Here is a 25,808-nt window from a genome sequence, read left to right as displayed (position 1 = left end):
ACCAGTAAGTCAACCAAACATGAAGATGGGAAAAAACTAACTTGCAAAGAAATCTTCTTTGAGATAATGGGATGCCGCAGCCCATCACACCCTGCCCTTCCCAGGACAGGATCTCATTTGCTGAAGAAATGCTGCCTCTGCTAGAACATCCACACTGAGGATTAATTAGAACTTCCTTATAAATGGAAAGCTGAGGTTATCTTGCTAACTAGATTGTGATGCATTCTGGGCCAAAGCCCAGTTATTTTATTACCTTGGAGATATATATTTTTTTAACCACCTGGGAGATGGAATGGATTTAAGCAGCTGTCATAAATTAATAACAAAATAAATGCTTAATAGGCAGAAACAACTTTCTTAGCACTGGAGCAAATTTACCAAATGCAATCACAATGCAAGAGGACCATTTATACTGGTAGATGAAGAGAATGATACATTGAAGTTACATTATTTGCCCAAGGATGTACAATGAGTAAATGGTGAATGAATCCAAATCAGGTGTCCTGAACTCAAAGCTAAGGCTCTGAACATCTTATGTAACTGCTGCTTTAGAATCCTTACCAACACACCTGACCTTTGAGAGAAATAAGAAGCTGAATACTCAGACTTAACCAAGTGTAAGAAATCCTACATTTGTGTTTGGACTTTAATGGCAGGAAAACAAGATGAAATGAAGAGTGAATATAATGCTTGGGGAAGGTTAGGCTATTGGTTAGAGATAAAGTTCAGCTCAATAATCCTTTGAGAGAGTATTTTGGAGCACCAAGCCCTGAGTTTTCAACCTCCGGGCTCAGAGTAAGTGAACTCAAAAGAAAAATACCAACTCACTGGTGTGGTATAGCAGATCTGGTGAAATAACCATGTACTTCATCCCTGGAGGTTGAGGATTAAGACCAGGGTAGGGGTGCAGGAATAATCAACTCTCAACCTGACAGCTAATCAGCTGCCACCAGTCTCAGCTTCTTAAATCTAAATCCCTCTGAGAACAACAATTCAGGTCTGAAGTCTACCTCTTTGTTACATGCCCAGAACACAATCTGGGTTTATAAAACTGTTTTTCTTTAAACCGAAACATTTTAGTATTTCCCTAAATTCATCATTAAGTTTCAAGCTTGGCTGTGGAACCAGTGGCTGCAGCCTTTCCAACTGCCTCAAAAAGTATGGGGGCTAAATGGAAATGAAAGCAGTGTCTTCCACTAAATGAAAATACCATCCACCATACCTAGGATACAGGCCAACCCCAACTTCCTGCATCTCTGCATTACAGATGGTGAATGAGTTGCAGATCACCTGCAAAAACAAGAGGGAGACAATCAACATTAACAAGAGTCATTTCAGAAAGAGAACATAATTTTTCCAAATAAAATGTGGAGGTCTTTAAGTAGCTTCTTTGGGAAGATTCACAACAAATACAGGGCTCTTTCAGTTTGTGAAAGGACTTTTTTGGGACATACTCTTTTGAAGAACATCACGGGGTTACATGCAGCAACAGCAGCATCCTGCAGGCAGGAGGAGGGAGGCAAGACTAAACCAGCACAGGAAATACTCATCTCAATCCCACCTTTTCCCATTACCAGTTACACTATTACACAAAATCTTCCAAAATCAGCAAATAAGCTACTTATTGAAAGCTAGATGCATGCTGTATCATGCCGTGTCCAAACTGTCTGCAGTTTCCAAATGCCACTGTGTCTCAAATGAGGAACAGTAGCCTTTTATTCCCACAAAGATTGAAGTATGTCCTGTCTGAGTTTTTGATCCAACTTCCTAACAGAGCAGAGTGAGCAAGAAAATGTATTCAGGAAAGCTACGGCATTTACCACAAACATGGAGACCCTTACTGTCTTCTATGTGGTCCTCTATATCCTCAGGGGCAGGAGAACAGGACAGAAGAAGGGAAAAGGCAATACTGTGCTCCACAAAATGAAAAGCCTCATTTGTGGAATAAAAGGCTACAGAGAACAGTGCTTACGCACTGGACATGATACGACACAATCGAGGTCCTGGCCAAACACATGTCATTGTCCCAAACAGGTACTGGATTAAGAGCAATGAAGAAAACAAAAGCAAAAACAAACCAGCAAACAAAACAAAGCCCCTGACTTCACAGAGCTTAAGCTCTAATGAGACAGGGAAAAAAAGTTGACAAAAAAATGCTACATGTGTATAAACATTTAGGAGAGAATTGACAAAGGGATCAAACAAACCAAAAACAAAACCAAACAAACAAACAAAAAAACAAGTAAGAAAAGCTCCTTAAGATACTGACATTTCAGCAGCAACCTGGAAGCATGGTAGCAATGAACATGTGTAAAAGTGTACTTTGGAAAACTTATGCAAAAACACAATGGAAAGATCATTTTATTTTGTCCCCAAAGTTTTGAAATCCACACAGTTATTTAAAATTGCCATTTTTCATGAACTTGCTGAAGACCCCATTTGTATATACGAAGAATGAATGTTCAATGTCAGGAGAAAGAACACTCCAACAGGCCTGGAGGTAGCAATGTTTTTGGTTATAGAGTAACATGGTAAGAAGGCTGGGACGGGCAAAACAGAGGAAGGAGGAAGAATAGAAGGTAAGACAGGAAATCCAAAAGGCAGGCAGATCATCCGAGGCTTGAAAACTGTTTGAAATGCCTTTGGGTAAGACAGAAAGCCACTGGATTGAGTCTGAGCCAAACAAGCGGAGTTGATTTCTGTTTTGAAAGGATCATGGTGGCTGTTGTGGAGAGAATGAGCTTAAAGGAGGCAAAGAAGGGAGCAGAGCTGAGAACCTCTGTTGCCTGGACATTGGTAACAGCAGAAGTAGGGAGAGAAGGAGCGGCAGCCAACATGACTTTCCAAAGGACTGCTTATGGGGAGTGGAAAGATTTATGGACAATGGTCAAATTTTTGGCCTGAACAAGTGAAAGGTTACAGTTGACATTTATTAAGATGAGAGAAAATGTAAAAGGAGTAGGGATGGTTGCAGGAAGTTGAGAGGCTTTGTTTGGGTTATGTTAGACTTAAAATGGCCTGTGAGGCATCCAAGCCAAGAGTAAGAATGAGCAATAGGAGTTCAGGGGAGCAATCAGGGTTGAAGATATAAATTTAGAATAAAACATAACAAAGTCCATCAAAAAGAAAGAAAGGCTGAAGAGGCCCCTACAGAATTGAGACGAACCACTGACTACAAATGGATGCTGATGTGTTATAAAATCTCTATAAAATGAAAAGAAATGACAAAAACTTCTCTCAGGTTTATATGAAAACACAAAGTATATAAAAAACATTTAGTCCTTTGAGACTTTTTTGCTACTCCAAACAGCTCTTAGATAAAATCTATTGCAACCCATACATTTGGCATGTTTCTTTTAAAAACCTAACAGAGCTTTAGTTTCAAATCAGAAAACCAACTGGTACATACACATATATTTTAAACAGATTACTAGTTAAATTGTTAAAACAGCATGTACTTTACATCAAGTTGCAACAGTACATTGCCTATATATATTTACACAGAAAATAGTTGTTTAAAATATAGGACATTGAGGCAGGCATTGTGATGTAGCATGTTCAAAAGCTAGAAGCAATACCTGCATCCCACATGGTAGTGCCAGCTTGAGTCCCAGCTTCTTTGCTTTTGATTGAGCATGCCTGGTAATGTGCCTAGAAAGGCAGGAGATGATGGCCCAAACTTTGGGCCCCTACCACCTACGTAGACGACTTGAGTTGCCTGCTGGTTGAGTCCTGGCTTTACGGATGATTTAGGGAGTGAAACAATGGATGGAAAAACCTTTCTCTCTGTTATTCTATCTTTCAAATAAAAAGCAAAATAAACTTCTTTTTACAAAGAAATTTTCAAAGGAAGCACTTATACTAAAATCTGTGGATACAAGGAATGGAAGTATGAAGAGTTGGCAGGTATGAAAACCAAAAGCAGAGGTTTTCATATAAAATAATTGCTTCCTTCCCATACTCCTTGAAATAATAATTCTCTAACAGCATGTAACCATTTTATTAGGATACAACTTTTTTCTTTGCATGGAAAATGAGTTTTCATTAAGTACAGATTTTTCTAGAATATTCTCATAAACCTTTTGGAATTTAAAAGTTTAAATCCGAACCTATTTATCATGCCACATATTATCCATTCTGCAGGACCTAATACAGGCCTTCCAAATGCCCTCCTCCTCTTTAGGCCTAAGGATGAAAACCTTGCACTCTCCCATTCAGAGTAGCAATGGGAATGAGCCAGGCTGGGATGAGAGATCAGTGCAGGGGAGGAAGAAGAAGCGTGTCCTAAGGCTTGGCTCACGAACTGCAGGATTCACCAGTGTTTGTAGAAGTGTTAGGGCAGTAAGGATGGCTAGGACATCCATTATGATTTCAGTTTTTAGAAAGCAGTAACTAAAACAATTATACTTCTCAATATAGAACTAGTGGGAACCAGGCACTCAATTCAGGTCTAATACATGGGTGGCAGAGACCCAATTACTTGAGTAATCACTGCTGATTCTCAGGATTTATATTAACAGGAGGCTGAAGTTAGCAGCTGAAACAAGGTAGCCACAGCTCAGGCTGTAGGTGTCTGAAAGGAGACCTCAATCACATAGCCAAATATAATCTCTTTTTATTAAATAGAAAGGATGTTGGAAAATGAGTTAAAGGAAACCAGAGTAGAAAAGTCTATAAATGTCTCAAAATGCTTCATACAATGATTTTTTATATGAGCAGACTTCTGATAGCACATGACATCTTAAGAATTTTTCTTCCTAATGCTTTTTAATTCTAATTTCTGGCTGATGGCATGAAGATAATTAAAGTCTTCACTGTGTTATTGGAAATGTACTTGCAATGTAGCCACCTAAAACCTCCCCCTTATCTCATGGCTTAGAATATGAAAATTATAAAACATAATCTAGTCAATTTCTCAAAGAGTAAAGTATAAGAATATTAATCATCAGGTCATGAATATAAAATGCTAAGGCCCAAAAGAAAAATATTTAAAAATTTGTGTTAATAGTTTCTGTACAAAATTAAAGCAAGCTAAACTATGTGCATCACTTATTAAACAAGAACTTTAAAAGGTTGTCTTTGTATATTATTTATATTATTAAATATTTTACAAACCCATTTTATAATATAAGAACAAGGTTACTTAAGAAAACTTCTGTGTCCCACCCCATACAATAATGCCCTGGTATACTCAATTGTTTCCACAACTGCAACCATCCCTTTCACACTTCAGGCTCTGGCCAGAAATAGGTTGCACAACACACTAGACATAGAAAATGCTCAACAATGACTTGCTAAAGCTAAAATCAATAGCAAGGCCAATATCACAAGTGAGGGAGTACAGCAATCATAATATTGTACTTTCTATTGTATATCTTTCCCAAGGTCAAATGACTGAATGTTAGCAAACAAAGCCCCGATAGATAACATCCTTGCTTTTTAAGCCTACCCACATTTTCATTTTCCAAGGGCTTCACTTACAACAGAAGTTATTATACTTAAGATAATTGTCCTTGATAGCAGAAAGCAAAACAGGATTGGTAGTTACAAATTTTTTGATTGTTTTTTTCTCTGAGGCTATTACCTGGCATCTCCCCTCCTTGGAGTTATCTGATGGAAAAAGCATTTACTAACTGATGCCTGTCAAATACACAGAAAACTAAGAGGCACTGTAACACGAACTTCCATTGTTTAATTTCCCTCCCATTACCTGAGGCTCAGAACTACGAGGATATTCTTAAATAATTTATTGTAACACATTGCAGCTCATTTCTACAGCGCAAACACAAAAGTTTCCTGTTACAAATTTCATTTAGACATGCTTCAATCCAGAAAGTTTATCATGATGAACTTTTAACTTTCCCCTGTGGATCACACTTCTGCTCAGCTTCAGTCTCCACACTGTTCTCTGACACGATCATCTACTTTCATTATTCGTTTTTCCCACATAATTGGGATGGAAGCCCACTGCTAGGCAGTACCAGTGTTCCTAACTGTAATTTGTCTTAGTTCCAGTACTAACTTCCTAAATGAAGTATGCTAAGAGATTCAGATCACCTGACTGAGGATGAATCAAATATAGCAGTGCATGGGTCAAATTATCTGTTTTTCTGTCAAGTTAATACAGAAAAGGACACTATTGAAAAATGTTCCATGTGAAAGATAATACTGAACAATAACCAGCTGCTTGATATAATTTCCAAATGAGAGATACATTCAAGTGTTTGCTGAGATTGCTCTCACTATGTAGACATTAAAGTGGATGAATATTCTCTCCAAGAAAAACCTTGGCAGGCAAGATCTTTTCGTGCCGATCACATCTGACATTGCAGGGAGTGAAAGCCAGAAGCATGTATTTCACATTACAGCATGTGGAATAGATGCAAGATTCATCTATAAGCTGAGCAGGCCTACTAGGAGGTGTTTTATGTTTGCACAGCCCAGTGGAAAACGGATGTGGGAATACTTCAGTAGGCCAAGTCTTCCATGGCTTCTCATGCACACTCGATCCCTCGATACTACTGGATGGCACCATGGGCAGTAGCTGGCAAAGAAAACTCATGGGTCGGACTATAAAGACTCACAACTAAATTACAGGTCCACAGACTGCAAGAAACTAGGTTTGGAGAGCATATCGTGTCTCCTATGATCTCAAGACATACACCTTTATTTTCAGAAATACAGAAACAAGTAGAAGGGAATATAAATCACAACTTCATCCCCAATCCTTTCTCTAGAGGTAGCACAGTTACCTTCCTCATCTTTCTCCGGCCAGAGATCGTCAGAAACACAAAACACATCAGGATTTCAACACATATTACAGAAGGCCCAAAATATGTAGGGAGCTAGATAAGAGTCAATAGGCTGGTAAATGTTCTACAACTTCTGTCTTTAGCCTTGCACTTAACTCCACCTCCTTAGATGCTAACCCATTGTGCCCAGTGTCTCACAGTGCACCTGAATCTCCTTTGCAATGAACTAGGGGGTGGCATGATAAACACAGACCAACAGAGCACCACATGGAAACACCATGAGGTGGCCAGAAGAATCTATGCACGGTATACCCAACCTGAATTTCACCCTATTTGTTCAAATACAGTATGATTGCTACCCAATAAAGCATACAGTTAAAACATGGGAACAGCCCTTTCTGGCCTTTTCGCATGCTCCGTGATGAGCAGCCATCTTTCCTCTCTGGCCCTCACATGGTGAGTTATCTCTCATTTTTGGCCTGTCCACACTCATGCCTGTATGTAGACTCATACCTCCACTTTAAAGAAATCTTGCTGTACTTTATGTGCACCTCCACTATGAATTTTTATCCCACACGGGACAAAGGCATGGAATCAAAACTGAAAAACATTTCTACAACCCAAGGACACAATTTCATCATTTGTCTTCTCTTTTGGTATCACTTTAGTCACCATAACAAATCCATAAAAGGTGTGATGCCTGGCCAGACTCCTGAACTGCTGACAAGATAAGCACCAGCACACTGCCCCTGCACCCTCCCGGGTCCCTGCAGACATTCCCAAGGGAGCCTCCTCCTTCATCGTTTCAGAGAACATCACAAAGGGAAGAAATGAGGTAATGGGAGGAGTAGATAAAACCCAGCTTTTCTTTCATAATTAACTTCACTGAAAATAAAGCCTGCCAAGCTCTTCCTGGTGAGCAAGACTCTTCTGATTAGAGATGTATGTGTCAAAAAAAAAAAAAAAAAAGACAAATCATGGCCTGAGGGAAAGAGGTTGACTGCTGATTTTGGATCCAGTCCCCACTGAATATTCCCATTTCTTCTCTGGAGTTTGTCTTCTCATGGTGTACCTTGAGCTTTACACTCTTCACACCCTTCCCTTTACTGCACACTGCACCATACCCTCCCTCTGCTTAACATGCCTCCCTCCTTTCATCTATGAAACTACTACTGATACACATGACGGCTCAAGTCTCATCTTGTTGGAGTCTTCCAGTTTCACCTTGGAGGAGGGAGACTTTCCAGCTTGTGCCCCACTGTACAAGCCCACACACCCACTCCTGTATCCAGCATAGTAGTTCACAGCCATGCCTTCAGATTTGCACTCCTCTAGGATATTATTCTATTATCCTTACTGAGGTGTGTGTTGGATTACTAAAATATAGTGAGTACATAATAAAAAAAGAAAAGCTCGTTGAATGAATGACTAGGTACCGTGCACGTATAATCTCACATGACTTAGCTAGCTTTTGCAACATCTATATGGCAACGTCAATAAGCCAAGCAAACATCACTAAGCAGCAAAACCAAAAACTAAACAAGTGTTATTTTAATATCCTTTCTTTCCTTTTCTATTCATTCCTGCAATAAACACTCATTGAGTAATCTCAATTGGTTAGGTTCTAGAGCTTTAAGAAAATGTAAGGTAAGAACTTGGACCTCAATCACTCTGTGATCAGCAGGAGAGACGAATCATATGTAAACTACTAGTATCCAGCATGGATGATGGCTGGGGCAGGTCAGAGAAGGCTACCTTAACAGGACACCAAAGGAGGGTTCTGGAATCGGGAATGGTAAATGTAACTCAAACTTCTTACTTCTTCTGTGGCACAGTGGGAAATACTGACTTAATTATAAACTCTGAAAATCCTTTTTCTCCACTCAGATACAACAGAACTAACAAACTTAACAACCAGACAGAGCACACTGACTTATAAAAGTTGATGGTGGCATAACACTAGACATTATGCTGACAAGCAAAAGAATATAGACAGAAGATTTTGCCACAGTGACACAAAATACCAATCATGATTTTTTCATGATTTAAAAACAGAGTTATAAACCTTTAAAATGTGTCCTCATCCATGCCATTGAAAGCAGAAAGGAGACAGGAAAGAAAGTCTAGCGATAACTAAATTTAGTGCTACTTAAAACATCAAAATTTAACTTGTTTTCTCCTAAGAATCACAAAGGAGATGCATGAAGGTCTGAATGCAAACAAGCAACCCTGAAGAAAGCAAGCAGGATCCCTGGGATGTCATGAATCTACCTGTCCTTAAAACTCTCCCCTACTGTACTCGGGTTCACCTGGGTGCCCGCAGGCCGGGCTGAGGTGGATCCACTCAGAGCCCAGCAGCTGGCTGCGGATCTGGAGGTAGAGATGATGACTGATATGTACAACAGGATGCCCAATGCCTGCCACCACAAATGCATGCCTCTCCACTACGAAGAAGCCGAGCTTTCCAAGGGCGAGTCTGTGTGCCTGGACCACTGAGTCTCCAAGTACCTGGACATACATGAGCACATGGGCAAGAAGCTGATGGACTGTCTATGCACGAAGAAGAGCTGATGAAGCGAGTCCAGCAGAACTCCGGGCCTGTGTGAGGCTGCAGCCAGGACACACCGGGGAGGGGTGGATAGCCTGCCCCTTCCCACGAGTCTAATAAAAGTGGCTTCCTGGGTGTCCCTGGTGAAGACCAGCAGGCCTTGGCTCTCTGGAGAGTCAGGGGCCCCAGGGGTGACAGAGCTCGGGCCTGGGTGGAGAAGGGGTGTTGTGGAGAAGGGTGTTTGTCACCATGGACAATGACTGTGATCATGCGTGTGTATACATATTTGTAAATTAAAGCAGAGCCCCGTGCTTGGCATTTCAGCCTTCCACCAGAAAAAACAAAAACACCTCTCTCCTACCTCTTGCTGATACTACATAGAAACCACACCAATGAGCCCACTGCTTTTCATAAAGCTCCTCACTAAAACTGAGTATTGTGCCTGCTAGAGGAACAGTTAGCATTTGTAGAACGCTAACAGCTTAAAACATTTCAGTCACTAGTTATTCTAGCTCTCTAACCTAACAAGGGTACGAACTATAATATTTTCAGGAAGATAACTGCAACAATTTAATAATTTCTAAGGCTATATGTTCACATTCTCTCATATCAGCAAATCTGGTTTATCAAAAGTAATATTCTTGATTGACAATGTGACTGAATAAATGAACACACCAGACACATTGCAGGAAGTCTAGTCAAAGAGAAGTCATACAATATTACTGTCCTGGTGGCCATTAGAAAGAAAGAACCGAGGAAAGGATTTGGAACTTGGCTTAAGACATTGCTTGGAATACCTGCATTCTGTATCAGAGGGCTAATTTCTACTTCCTATTCAAAATTCCTACCAATGTGCACCCTGGGAGGCAGCAAGGATGCTCAGACATTCACATGGAGACACACACTGAGTTCCTGGCTTTCAGTTTTGGCTTGATCTAACTCAAGCTGCTGTAAGAATTTGTACAGAGAGCCAGCAGATAGAAGATTGGCCTGCATGTCTCTCTTTGTCTCTCTGCTTTTCAGACAAATTTTAAACAACAGAAATCCATTCATGCATTCATGAAAGGTCTACTGTGTGCCAGGCAGTCCTAGGTAACAGAAAAGGAGGAGGGAAACCGCCCCTTTCACCATATTTGCCTTATTTCACTAACCAAGTGAAACAAAAAAAAGTAAAACCTGTCACATTTGTCGCAAATTTTGACAAATTTTAGCCTTTTCCAACCGAAGATGATTTCCCTGACTACTGGCCATATTTCTTTGTAAGTCACTCTGTCAAAATACAAGTTGCAACGATGCAGGTTGCCATCCTAATCTGTCAGATCAATTTAGAAATGCATGAGTCTGCAGCTCTTCAGGGCCCTGGGAGGTGCGCTGGCCTCCACCTTCGCTCTGATCATCCATACACACGACTGCTGGGGATTACTGCAGACCAGATGGGAGGCGTAAAAGAAAACGGATGGCTTTAGAATTTTCTACTCTCACTGTCTAACTACAGCCAGCCACCATTCTCAAATTAGTGCCACAAAAGCAGGATATTCTCTTCCAATGCTGGCTGCGCAAATGAATCAGCCACAAAAGAGCAAGTGGCTAAAGAAGAGAGAGAGAAAATGATGGCTTGACACTCTGTTATACCAATGTCACACAGTATTTACAGGCATTCACACAGGGAACAATTAGACACAGAACAGGAAGAAGCTCTCCCTCTCAGTCTGTCCCTCCCTTCCACCCCTCAGTTGTTTTCTTTCAAGAACGCCTTGTGCCTTCCTACCTCATCCCATCTTAAAACACCAGGAATTAGTTGTGCTGTAAGGGATGAAATGTATTACTAAAGTAACAGAACTTGCTAGAGCCTTATAAACCAGAAGTACTGTAAGGTTGAAATGAGAAAATGCATAGAGGTCTCAGAATGACTCCTGCTACCTAGGAAACTTAGGCAATAGCAACATCAAAATTCATCATCTAAGACATACTCAGAAGACAGCGAGGAGTATCATTTGGTTACAGCCCACCAGCAAAGCTATTAACAAGGTTTTCTTCTTCCAATTTAAACAGAGTCTCATGTCAGAGATACTACTTTTAAAGAAATGCATTATCATATGTACATATGTCTGATTGCCCAAAAGACTACATCATGATCCTCATAACTGGTATCTGAGTACAGGGTGTTTCTGATCTTATAGCCACAGGAAGTCCTGTATTTCTGGCCAGTCTCACTGAAACCCCACCCACTGAACAGAATGAGTTGCTCAGATCCTCTCCTTGACAGTATCACACTCAGGCATTCACCATCACTTTTATTTGCACAATTCTTTTTTTACCACCTTTTGAATCAGCCACCATAAAACAATTACTGTTAAGTCACTCAAAATTCAAAATATGACCCTCATGTTTGTGCCAAGTCAATGAATGGTCTTGGTAAATGTGGCCAAAACTTTAGCAGTCAATTAATGCACACATTTGTTTCCAGCATCTTCCTGCCTTCCTGAGTTTAGCATGTGCAATTTCCCTTGGAATAAAATTTGAATGAGTTACTTCAAAACTCGAGTTCACATTGAGATTACACTTACCACAGAGCTCTCTGTCAAGAATGAAGTCAAAGCCCTTAAACAGATAGCTGAGGCAGAAAAGCCAAGGGTGGGCCAGGTAGAGCAAGCCACTGAACATCCTGGAATCTTGTTAACTGTCTAGGAGCACTGGCTCTCACACTGATTGTATAAGTGAACTGAAGGGAGATACACAAAGAGAATCATAGATATTATACAGTAACTTAGGAAAAACAGGGAATATAATATTTCTATAACTCATATTATCTATAAATCTATGCATGGGTAACTTAAAACACCAGCCAGGGCCCTTGGTGGCAGAAGGCCAACTATATTCCTTGATATAGAAAGATCAAAAAGTGAATTATGCATACAATGATCATTTTGCTATGCTGTTCCTTAATTCCTCAGGTCTCCTATGAAAATATTTTTTGATTGCTACAGACAATTTCCATCAAAAGTCTCATTATGCTGCTTGTGGTTACAGCATTGAAACTCTCCTGTTTCTTTCCCTTTGCAAAGATGATTGACCAGCACCTCCTGTGTCAAGAAGAAATACTGGAACTTTCTAATTTGTGAGACTAAACCAGTCATCCTGCTGCTCAGTATCACAAACAGAAGAGTCAAGTTTCCTTTTCTTGAAAAAATATATGCAGATTAAGTCAGTTATATTGAATTAAAAAGAAAATTCCAATGTTCCCTTCCTTCCCACCAGCTTGATTTTGCAGACTCTCTCCTTATATTCCTCCAATATCTAAATTTAAAACACAATAACAGATTCACTAGAGGAATCAGATTTTGATAATTACTGCAAATAAGACTGAATTTGCATATGTGACATTTCCAACTTCAGATTCAAAGACAATGGCAAGCATAATTGTCTAAATGAGAGTTAATCTGCTCTTTCTGCAAAAAGACTATCAATGACAGGAAAAGAAACATTGGCTTTAAGAAAATAAAACAAATATCCCTAAGTAAAGATAATCATTATATGTCAATTATACCTCAATAAAACTGGGTGTGACAAAAGATGATTGAAACAACAATTTAAAGGGGGGAAGGAAACCAATGTATTGTCAATAAAAGTATACATACATAAAAGCCCCTGAAATGTAAGGGTCACTTTGGGAAACAGTAAAAAAATGAAACAGAAGAAAATAAAACAAAAATAAGAGGAATGAGCATAAATTAAGATTTGCTAACAAATTAGAATTTATTAAGACAAAAACAAAATTCCAAACACCAGGAAGAAAAACAAACAGAAGTACTGACTGTGCAGAGGCATTTGGATTGTCAAGAAGAAAAAGACTCGGGGAAAAATTTGTTTTTACAATGCTACCTGATATTCAACTATCAATCTAACTTGAATAAACCAAAAAGCTGATTCTTACAAGAAAATTAATAGAAAGCCTATAATTCAATGATGAGGTATGTGAGTATCATTATTCCAATCAAAGTAATTCCAAAGACCTTATTACTAGCCCCTGCTCTCTTAAAAACGAATTAGAGGCATGCTCCTGGGTTCCAGAGGGGCAACAATGAAAGTCAACATGTCCCCACAATAGGTCTCAGAATATGATGTAGACAGCTCAGTGTTTTACTAAGCTAAAGGAAGACAGAGCATCGGTTACACAGAACAGCAGACTTTGGAGACACTCTTCCTATAAGCACGAGCCTCGACCTCCCACATTCCCTTGGGTATACAGAGTGCCTCTGTCCCAGCAAAAGGCTTTGAAGCACCCAACTACCTTCCTTATGCAGGAGATGATACATACCAGGATGCTATCTCAAGATGAAAACTAAATTTCTTTAGCTTTAGTGAAACATTCAATTTCAAACAGGAAAATAACTATCAAACACAGTAGGTGGCAACTACAGGCTGAGTGGAAGGCTTTAAGAATGTTAAACAAGGAAACTGGTAGGCATGTAATCGCGACATTTTCCAAACATCCCAGGAAATGATTTTTAAAAAACAAGTATCTTTAGGTAAAGTGCTTTTGCTTTTCCCCAAAGAGGAACATAAGACAGATCTTTTGGATCATAATATAAACTATTATCAGTGTATCAGGAGAAACAAAGTAGGGTAAAATAAGATTATCTTTCTTCTACTTCCACAGTTTAAATTTATCACATTCAGAAACTTAACTATACTTTGACACAATAGATTAGAACCATATAAAACTTTTACCTTAAGTAAAAATATTTTTCAAGATGTTTCTCAAAAGAGGAAGGCAGAAAAATGCTAATTTCAGGAAAAGTAGCTGACAAATAGGGGTTTGGTTTTAAAATGAAACCAGTAGCAACAATGAAAGCCCTACATGCCTCAGAGCATCATCTGTAATTAGTACCAGCCTGCTCTTCAAGTACACTCCCACATCTCACAAAATCTGGAAGCTAAACATCTCTACTAATGCACAGAACTCCAGAAAGATTTTCATCAAAATAATTGTTGAAGAGTAAGAGCTGCTTTAGAAGCAAAACAATGAAAAGGGCACTGCAGCACAGGAGGTTAAATGACTGGGACATCAGTACTTTATACTGGGATGCCAGCTCAAGTCCTGGCACCTCCACTTCCAGCCTACCTCCCCACTAACGCATACTGGGAAGCCAAGGATGATGATCTGAGGGTTTGGGCCCCTGCTGCCCATGTGGGACACCTAGGTTTAGTCCCAGGTTGTTCCTGATTTTGGCATGGCCCAGCCTAGGCACTGTGGGTATCTGGGAAGCAAATCAGTGGATAGAAGATAAATCTCTCTGGGTCTCATCTTCTGTCACTCTGCCTTACGTGCAGTTGAAAGTAAACATTTATTTTTTTAAAAAAAATCTGATTTTCAGAGAAAGAGGATCTTTTAAAATTTTTCTTATTCCAATAATCCTTTTCACTTTGAATAACTAAAAAGAGCAGATACAACATCTTCAAATAAAAACTAGTACATATACAGCAGTTTTATGTGTTAACTTGCACTGGTATAATTAAATAAAAAAGTAGATTTTTCCTAGTCTTTATATCATGTGCATACCCTGACATAAATACAATGGAGCTTCAAAATGTTCACAGAAAACTCAAAGTATATTTTCCAAGAACATTCTGAAGCATCTACATACTTGTAGTGGCCAAAGATCACTAACCTTTCCCAGCAATGTGTTTTAAAAGATGCTAGCTAAAATGCATTCGGTAACTCCTCTCCTGAGTCAGCAAATGACAGTTACATGGATCAAGAATTCAGAACAAGATGAGGCAGAGAGGAAAGTACCAGGCCAAGGCAAAAAAAAAAAAAAAAAAAAAAAAGGAAGAAAAGGGTAAGATAAGGAATGTGGTAGTTCATTCGAAATTCAGTTACAAAACAAGCCATATCTCCATGTCATCTCTCACTCACCTCTTTCTTTGCAGTTCTAATGTTGTTCTTTGTCTTGGATACTTGTAATTTCTTATTTGCCACCTTCAATGACATTTTCTCTGGCCCTAATTATTTCTCCCCAACCCTATACCTCCAACCCAGTCTTTAAACTGCCACCAATAAAATCTTTCTCAAGAGAAGATCTGGCTTTGTGAAAGAGAAAATATGAGATCCACCCAGTAGTTGCAGAATAAAGACAAAATACTTAGGCACAGCATTACAGATGCTCTATAACCTTCCCATGTCTATCTTTCAACCATCCCCAACACTTACTCTGTATTTCAGTTTTATTGGCTTCTCTGCCATTCCTCACTCATGTGATTTTATATCTTTGTATACAGTATTTTCTTTCTTAGAAAAAATTCCTGGGCCCAGCAGAATAGTCTAGCAACTAAATCTTTGCCTTGAACACACCTGGATTCCATATAGGCGCCAGTTCGTGCCCCGGCTGCTCCACTTCCCATCCAGCTCCCTGCTTGTAGCCTGGGAAAGCAATGGAGGACAGCCTAAAGTCTTGGGACCCTGCACCCATATGAGAGACCAGAGGCTCCTGGCTTCAGATTGGCCCAGCTCCAGCTTTTGCAGCCACTTGGGTTGTAAACCAGCAGATGGAGGATCTTCCTCTCTGCCTCTCCTATCTGTAAATTCACCTTTTCAATAAAAATAAAAATACTTCTAAATATAAATAAAAAATAAGTCTTAAAAAATTATCTATAGCTTTTTATTTTACTTATTCTTCAAATTCCATTATAAATGTTACCTCCTTTTTAAAATCCTATTAAAAACCCAGGAATCTCCTTTTAAAAATCCTATTAAAAATCCAGGAATCCTATTAAATCCCTCTACACAGTATCCTAACACCTATTTCAAAAATCAACTCTATCACTTGAGCCACTTTGCTATGAAATTAGACCAAGTATGAAAATGTCTGTCTCTACCACTGAACTATAAGCAACTAAACCTTGCCACTTATTTTGCTGATATATTTACTTATATATCTTGCTGATATATCTTGTCTTTTTCATAAATAGCGAATTCCTGGAATTCATGATACACATCTCTTTAAAAATATTTTAAATGAAAACTTTAATATATTTTATAATATCAATCATTTCTATGCCAAAGTCCCACAGGCCTTTCATTCACTAAAGAAACTAATTACTAACACCCTTGAGAACTGCTAGAGCAGTACAGCATCTTTCATGGTCTGTCCTATCTCCTTCCTTGCAGATTCAATCACCATTCTAATTTTCATTCTCATTCTCTTATTTTATAATAATGCTATCTCATATAAATGTATCTTTAAGTGATATTCTATATGTTTATCCTTGAATGTTTTTGGCTTCTTACAAGCATAATTATACTGAATTCATTCCTTTTTATAATTTTTTGGATTTTGTTCTTTTGGCTCAGGAATTTGTCCCTAAGATTCATGTTTGTTGATGCATGTTGGCATACTTCATTTATTTTTGCCAGCTGAAACCCTCTTGTAAATGTTTGTTCCAGGGAGCAGTGATAAAAAGAATGCCCTCAGTAACACTGTATGTGCAAACACTAGCAAGTGAACGAAAAGTTTACTATCAGATGTTACACATTTAAAAAAAATATGAATACAGGTGGCACATCACCTGCCCTCCATACTGTTTTTTTAAAAATTAACAAATTCAAAGGAAAAAAAACATATTTCATTCACTGTGAGCTCTTTCTCCCAGAGCACACACTCAGATGCTCAGAATCTGGAACATTCCTCCACAAAACTGTTAGTTCCTAAATTCAGCTAGCAGTGGACAGAACTGAGATAATCTGAGTCCGTAACAGTGAGGGGACGAAACAGGGACTAGATATGCTAAGTGTCTAACCCTATCTAGGCAGGCAGACGATGATAGTGACAATTCTGAAAGTCAGAGAACATTCGTATCTACGGATTCACTCCCCAAACACCCCCTTGGCCAGGGAGCCAAAGCTGGGAGAGCTCCATCAAAGTAAGCCACCAAGGCTGCCTCTCCAAGTCTGCAACAGCAGGAGCAGCGCCAGGAATCCAACCCAGCTCTTTCACTATGAAATACAGGTATCTTAACCATTATGCAAGATATCCACCCTAGCTCATTTAATACGGGCTTAGTTTCAGCTGCTTTTGAGCCATATAAATCACTATGATTCACGAATTTTACATGTTTCCCGCTGACTGTGTGTATACATTTCTAACCCTAAACTAACTCTTTTCCTGTATTTTTGCCCATTCTTCCTCTGCTACTGCTTCCCTCTGCTAGCTGCTAGGGCATCTCTGGGAAGGACTTAGAGATGGTGTTAAGAACAGACCTTTTTCTGATTGCCCTTACCTGCCTTCCCATCTCAAACTTGGACTTTGCACAATGATAATTACCCTATGTTAGGTCGCGATCGGTTTCATCACTGCTTGCGCCTTTTAGGGCAGCGGATCCTTTTTAGCCTGTTTAATGTCAGTTCTTCAGCAGGACCAAACTCCCCAGATAAATGGTCACTATCCCAGCGTGTGTTCGTCTATTTTTCACTTTCCTGAGGTAGAAACTAATCCTCAGGATAACACTGCCAGTGAAGACACCGGGGAAGACCAATCACATCAAGCCGAGTGAGCATGTGTTCTTCAGCAGCACTGGTCCGTTGTCTCCAAAAAGACTGAGGTAAGAAAATGATAAATAGGAATCCAATCCAAAGGTAAAGACTCTCAACCACAGACAAGCTTTACTATGAAGCTGATTATTATTCACGTAGGTTCATCTTACTCTGCCTTCGCCATTTCAGCATGGTCACAATTCAGATCTGACTAGCAAAGAGAAAGCAAAGTCATTACTCTGACACAATAAATTCACAGATCAAGCCCACAAATCATGTCTTTCTTCAATCCTTTTCCCATCATTCAATCTCACCCCATTCCTACTGCCCCACTAACTCACTTCCTCTCTCGCATTATTCTTTTGTCTCTTGGTAAAGATCCTCTGAGGAGTGAAGGAGTAGCCATGGATTTTTTAAACATCCATTTTTTTTTCTCACTGAGCATGACTTTTCCTTTCTAATTTAAACCACCATTTTACTGCAAATAGCCCTACTCTCCTCCTTCAAAACTCTGAGCCTGCTTTGAACTGAATATCTTCTGCACCTCCTTTAACAAATGCCTACCTATGGGTCCATCAGCAGCATGGCCTAGCGGCTAAAGTCCTCACCCTGAACACGCTGGGATCCCATAGGGGCACTGGTTCTAATCCTGGCAGCACCACTTCCCATCCAGCTCCCTGCTTGTGGCCTGGGAAAGCAGTCAAGGATGGCCCAAAGCCTTGGGACCTGCACCCGTGTGGGATACCTGGAAGAAGTTCCTGGCTCCTGGCTCCGGATCATCATAGCATCAGTCATTGTGGTCACTTGGGGAGTGAATCATTGGACGGAAGATTTTCCTCTCTGTCTCTCCTCCTCTCTGTGTATTTGACTTTCCAATAAAAATAAATAAATCTTTTAAAAACAAACAAAACAAAAAACAAAAAAGAAATGCCTACCTTCTACTTCAGATACACTGCTTTGATGCTGAAGTAGGCTCAAAGCCTTCTGTAAACAAAGTAGGTTCACCATATTAATACTGTCTCCTCCCTACATGCCCATCAACAGCCTCCCCAACTCTGATGTCTGCTCTCTCTTCTCTTCCAAGGGTTGCCATCATCTCACTCTGATTGCCCATGGAGAGCAGAATATCTGGAAACGTCAGAGCTTATCTTCCTAATTATTTTCTCTCTCAAGCCTGAAGAAGTAATGAGAGCAATCTCTTCCTTGGATTTTTTTATTATTCCAAAATGTAGAATTTTGCAGTTAAGTTAAAAAAGACAGGATACTTGCAAGAAAATGTAATTTTAATGTTAAGAGTTCACAGGAGCCAAGGTGAGTATTCGGGATATAGTTATTTCAGAGACTTTGGTAAAAGAAGGGAAATACATTTTTTAAAACTACACTGAGTCAGACTCTGATTGAGGTGTTCCTATATATCCTTTTAACAACATAACTCAAACAAGTTACTATCCTCATTTTATGGATCGGAATGACAAAGGGTCAGAGAGGTTTAATAGTGAATCCAAGTTTTTCTGATCCTCATGTACCGAAGCAGGACAAGTTAAATTTCCAAGCATCTTAGAGGAGACAATGATTTTAAATTGTATCCTGCACCTTATCCTGAATATGATTATACATGGTACAGACGTCTTAACAAAGGCTCTATACAACCTGATGCCTGCATTATTTTATCATGTTTCCACATTACTGGTCAAAAAGTTTCATTCCCCCAGCCTTTCCGAACATCACACTGTGCCTGCCGATGGATGATTGTGTCCCTGCTCTTAGCTCTTTCCTTTGTGTGAAATGCTCCTTTCCTTGCTGCATCTATCTCCTTCCCCAAAATTCAACGGAAAGGGCACCTCCTTCACGAAGTGTTTCTGGTTCCTCACTCCCCAGTCTGATTTTAGTTCTTCTATCTCCATAGAAACGTACAAATCCCTACCATTGGACCATAATCACAGATTTACATGCATGTCTCTCCTATTAAGGCTCCTAGGAGGGAAGAACTTTTTTTTATTTAACTCTGTATACCATACAGAACAATGAATGACATATCATAGGTGTTCAATGGCACCAAAGGAAAAAAAACGGGATGAATGGACCGAAATAGAATCACCATGAAGAAATTATTTGAAAACTGAAATAGATTATCTAGAGCAGTATTTTAGCACAGGATAAACAGTAAACTATCAGAAATGCCAAAGAATCCACACTGAGTGAGATGCAGATGCAGTAAAACATGCATCCTAGTTTACAATTCTGTGGCAGGCACTACATCAGATAAAACTTCCCTGATGAAGATCAAACATCTTGAACTAATATGGGACCACAAGATAACACACACAAAGAAATCTTGGAACCTGGATTATGCTCTGCACTCCAGCATTGTGACTTGGGAGCTCAGTCATTTTATCTGCTTTCACACTGATAAAATGAAGGATGAAATGTGAGCTGGAGAGAGGTGATCATCTAGATCTCCAAAATTCTTCCTACGCTGAGCCTCACTGGACTCTGACTTCTTATATGATGTACCAAAACTCTTGTGCCAGTCCCTCTTGTATAATGGTGCCATTCTTTAAATATTAAAGTGTAACACACGGAAAAATGAGTAATATCTACATTATTTTACATTAGTCCACAAGATAGGTTAATTTAAAAAAAAATACCACAAGTAAAATTGAGTCCAAAGGAAAATCATTTTTGATTTACAAATTTACTCAGATTAACAAGGGGCAAGTGTTCACCTAGTGGCTAAGACTCGAGTTATGATGCCCACATCCTGTATTAGAGGACCTGGGTTCAAGTCCTGATTCGGGTTAACTCTAATTTCCCACTAATGTGGATTGTGGAGACAACAGAGATAATTCAAGTGACTGAGTTTCTGCCACCTACATGGGAGATCTGAGACGCGTTCTTAGCTTCCAGATTTGCCAACTTTTCCAGGCAGCTGCAGAATGAACCAGGAGTTTGGGAACACTTGTACTCTCTCTTCCCAATCCCACTCCTAAATAATTTAAAATATATATTATTTATGTGAAAGGCAGAGATATTGAGAAGGGAGAGAAAGAAAAAAAGAGGGGAGAGAAAGGGAGGGAGAAAGAGTGTAATAGAAGGGGAAGGAGATAGAGAGAATATATATAAATCTTCCGTCTACTGGCTCACTTGCCCTAAAGGCCACAAAGACAGAGCCGGGCCAGGCCAAAGCCTGGGACCTGGAGCTCCATCTAGACCTCCCACTTCACTTGGGTACCAGCAGCCCAAGGTTTTGGGCCATCTTCCACTGCCCGCTCCCCTCCCCAGCAAGGGGCATTAACAGGGAACTGGATCTAGTGCAGCAGCGTGGCCTAGAGGCTAAAGTCCTCACCTTGAACACCCCGGGATCCCATATGGCCGCAGGTTCTAATCCCAGCAGCACCACTTCCCATCCAGTTCCATGCTTATGGCCTGGGAAAGCAGTCGAGGACGGCCCAAAGCTTTGGGACCCTGCAGCCCTGTGGGATACCCGGAAGAAATTCCTGGATCCTGGCTCCGGATCGATGCGCTCACTTAGGGAGTGAATCATCGGAAGGAAGATCTTCCTCTGTCTCTCCTCCTCTCTGTATATCTGACTTTCCAATAAATAAATAAATCTTAAAAAAATAAGGGGGAGGGGAACTGGATCAAAAGTGAGGAGCTGGTTCTTGAACCACAGACCATAGGGGATGCTGACACTGGAGACATTGGCTTAATTAGTTGTGTCACAATGCTGGTCTCCTAGGTAAATTTTTCCAATGTTTTTAATTTGAAAAAAAAAATCAGATCAACTACATTGTACGTTTAGCATGCATGGATTCAGCACTTTCAGCACTTGCATGTCTGACTTGGATGCTGCAGGCCCGTTCTATGTTTGTCATTTATTTATTTTATTGGGAAAGATATTTGACTCTTCTTAGCTGTAGGGTTGATGTCCACAGGAAAAGGCCCATTAACTAGCAACTGTGATTCATGTGGTTTTGTTATTCTTGGCTCTGTGTTGTGAAAGCAGAAACCAGGGTGAAATAACAAAAATCTTTTTTTGCCTGCCTGAAAGTGTTCCTGACATAAAAATCAACTGATAATGAGGCTATTTCAAAAGTCTGTGGAAAATGGAAGTGAAGATAAGTTTGTGTTGGCACAAAAACTTTTTGAAATCCATGCAGATGAGGGGTCTACCAAAAGGTTATGGAAAATGCTTAGATATTAAAGCACGATGCCAGTATTTCAAAAAAAATTTTTGTATGCACACCAACTTATCTTTTAATCCCACTTTCAACAAACTTTCTGAAGAATTCTTATAGTGCTTGTGACAGAAGTGAATCAATCTAAAAAGTAAGTACAAATTAGATTTATAAGTTGTTAATCCTAAATTGAGAGCATCATTACATATCTGGAAGAACGACAGATTTTTCAGCTATTATTTACATTTTTCAGGGACAAAGAAAAGAAAAATTATTCAGGCCTTTTTTTTTTTTTAATTCCCAATTACCTTGAGACTTGGTTCATGTGCATATCAAAGGTTTCCTGAGGGGTATTTCATCTCTTAAAACGGCAACAATTTAAAAATATATACCCTTTTCTCCCTCCAGACCAACTCAATTTTGTTGATATTCTACCTGAAATCTGAAAATTACAGAGGGAAGGAGACATTACAGAAAGCTGAAATGTCTGCTGGGATCTGTGCAAAATGTGAGGGTAAACACAAAATAAAGCTCTTTCTCCAGTCTTCATTCTTTGTCCGTCCCCACAAGAAAGACATTTCTCTTGCACCTCTGTCAGCCAGCCTGGGCTTTCTCACTCTTCTGATAAACATGGAGTCAGTCCTGATGCCTAGGAACGTAGTTTTCAACCAGTTTTCTTATGTTTCCCATTTACCCACATTAGCCTGCTAAGAAAAGGTTATCTGGGTCATGCCTTTATTTTTAAGGAATATGATTTTGGAAAAAAAACATTTTTATCTTAGCACTTTCGAACCACATTTCCTTCTCACCCTTTCACTAATCTGAGCACACAGAGGATGGAGAGCAAGCCCCACAGCTGCAAGCGTTCAAAGTGGCAGAGGAAGGAAAAGCAGAGAGTCCTGGAGGACAAGGACCTCAAGGACCTGCAAATACAGCAATTTTTCTCCCCGACCCCACCTGATGCTGCTTTAAGAGTTTATGTCAGTAATAGAAAAATTTAAACACTCCTATATAAACTCATTTTTTTTTTTAGCCCCAGCTCTGTACTTGATCTTAGGCAAAAGGCAGAGAAGCAACAGCCCAGCTCTGAATGAGCAGGATGATAAGATACATACTATTCCAGTGCAGTGATTTGACCACCCTGCTCTCAGGAGCCCTTGAAGCTACACAGACGGAAGTGCCAACAAGGCGGGGAGTCCCTGTGTGTCAAACACATCCGACTCTAACTAGTATTTATTGTAAGAGTATGAGGGGGCCTGGTACAATGGTTTGATTGGCTAGTCCTCTGCCTTGCAAGCGCTGAGATACCTCATGGGTGCTAGTTCATATCCCAGTTGCTCCATTTCTGATTCAGCTCCCTGCTTATGACCTGGGAAAGCAGTGGAAGATGGCCCAAAGCCTTGGGGCCCTGCATCCTGATGTGATGCGAGACCCAGAAGAAGATCCCAGCTTCAGATGAGCTCAGCTCCAGCTGTTGCGGTCACATAGGGAGTGAATCAGCAGATGGAAGCTCTTTGTTTCTGCCTCTCCTTTCTGTAAATCTACCTTTACAATAACAATCTTAGAGAAAATGAATGAAGGTCTCCAATAAAGCTGTTTTGTTTTGGTTACTGTCATTTTGTGCTTAAAATAGGACCTAGAATTTAAGTTGCCTGATGAAAGCTTGTTGAATTAATGAATGGATTGCATGTTTATTGCTGCTGGAGATGGTTCTAGCTGATTTTCACAACAATCTTATGAAGCAGACACAATATTTATCCTCATTTCACAGAGGAGAAAATGGACAACCAGAGCACTCAAACTCACTTCCAAATGCTACGCTCACTACTCAGCTCAGCCACACAAATGCTACACTCACTACTCAGCTCAGCCATGCAAATGCTACACTCACTCCCCAGCTCAGCTATGCAAATGGGCTAGCAGCTTCTCATTTGCCTCAAGTGTGATATTTCCCACCATTTTACTGAAGAAAATGTTGGTGAGAGATCCACTGATTGAGGTCATGGTGGTATCCAAAGGCTGCACAGAACAAATTTCACTTTTGGCTGTTTTTCCCAGTAGCCCCAGAGGACTTAAGCCAGTGGCTTAGTTCTTCATACTTCAAGCTCCTAATCTTATTTTTATTATTTATCTTACAAGGTTACTATATACAAAAGGACTTAGGGAATACTGACATTCTCAGAAATAGATTTGTTTTTCAGGATTGATTCCAAAACTGAATTATGGACAAGGTCTAGGTAATCACAAAGCTTCCCTAAAGCACGTCTCTGTGATTGAAGACCTTGTGCAGTGCAATCCATCTGGTTATTTTATTCCTAAACATCCTTCCCACTGATCGAGCCATGGGGCTTTAGGTTCAGCAACCAGGCAGCCTGGCCCACCTCCCATCAACATGTCAGTCAGATGCAGTGGAAAAGAAGGAGAAATAGAACTCTGACTGTTGGTCATGCCGAATAGTAAAGAGAAACAGAAACAAGTCTAACAGCAATATCTGCAAAACCAATCAGCTGTTTAACTCGGTTTCTAGAAAAGGCCACAGAGGTAAAACCACCATAGTCCCTACAGTGCCTGTTATGGGTCCCCTCCTGATATGATATTTTAAATAGGTGACAAAAATTAAAAAGCAATGGTTTCTGATCTTGTCATAAATTATTATTTTACTTCAACAGTAAAATAGTCAAGGGTATTTTATCAGGTAAGACATGAACTCCTTTAAACTCGTGTACTCCTAAGACTAGAAACTACTGGTTTGCCATGTAGGGTCCTGCAGCCAGCACTGGGTTAAAATAAAGCACTCAATGTCCTATTAATTTTTTTTCAATGTCCTATTTTAAAACAGGATGTATCTTCCTGTTTCCAGTCTGATACGTGAGGCGCTTAGAAGTCACCACTGCATGCAAGTACCAAATGAAAAGCTTAAAAAACTGAAAAACAGGTTAGCCTTCCTGGATCTACCCAAGCAGTTTAGTCCCCAGATTGGAGAAGCACAGTGGATATTTACAATTTACTTCATCAGAGACCCACAAGCAGAAATCTCCACAGCAACTGCATTACAGCAGAAAATAAATTGTAACTGATGGATTGTTATGAACTGAAAGTGGAAAAATCTGAAAACTCCAGGAGACTCAATCATGTGGTATGGGGTCACACATCTTTGAATTGTAGTTCTATACGCTCTACCTAAATCCTCCCATGGAATCATGGAGAAAAATTACCCAGTTCTTCCACCAGGGGGAAACAGCGTGGAAGCAAACAACGGGGCATTCTATTCTTCACAACACCTACCCTTAGAAGACATGATTTAACCAGAAGCCAACCTGTTGAAGACTTTTAGGAGCCTAACCTTCCCGGAGGAAGAACAATCCCTAACTCCAGCTCCCACTGGCCACCCTGTCCTGCCCTAACAAAGGAAGAAAGAGAGGCCCAGAGAAGTTCCCCATCCATGGCCACAGACTATGGCCTGGTCACAGGACTACACAGAGCTCTGATTTCCCCGCACTTGACCATCACTGAGGCCTACTGATGGCACTTCCTTCCACCCCCTGCATCATGATGTCAACACTTTCACAAAAATTTCAGGGCATAAGAGAAGGTATAGACAAGGCTGGGTAGCATCAGAATCAGAGTCTGATATGACAGAAATACCAGAATTATCAGATCAGGAATTTTTAAAAAAATATTTAAAGTGTCTTAGGCTTTAATAGAAAATGCAAACAGCATGCAAAAACAGATGAATAGTGGAGGCAGAAAGGAGAAATGTTAATAAAAATCAAAGGGAAATCCTAGAGGTAATAACA

The 25,808-nt window shown here is 39.9% G+C and overlaps 1 protein-coding gene and 1 pseudogene across 2 annotated transcripts in view; one reads left to right on the top strand and one right to left on the bottom strand.

Moving 5' to 3' along the window:
* The window catches only part of SMYD3 (SET and MYND domain containing 3), a 585,373-nt gene that overhangs the window by 156,695 nt on the left and 402,870 nt on the right, over positions 1-25,808 (bottom strand). For both annotated transcript variants that reach the window (XM_040968185.1, XM_040968186.1), the window contains exon 6: positions 1,223-1,290. In XM_040968185.1, coding sequence (XP_040824119.1) covers positions 1,223-1,290 — 68 coding nt within the window. The remainder of the gene's footprint in view (positions 1-1,222; positions 1,291-25,808) is intronic.
* On the top strand, positions 7,031-9,358 carry LOC121148185 (annotated as a pseudogene).

This window comes from Ochotona curzoniae, unplaced genomic scaffold (genome assembly GCF_017591425.1).
Source record: "Ochotona curzoniae isolate NIBS_2020 unplaced genomic scaffold, NIBS_Ocur_1.0 scaffold_4683, whole genome shotgun sequence".
NCBI lineage: Eukaryota > Metazoa > Chordata > Mammalia > Lagomorpha > Ochotonidae > Ochotona > Ochotona curzoniae.
The sequence above is the reverse complement of the archived record's forward strand: the minus strand, read 5'-3'. Positions and strand labels throughout refer to the sequence as shown.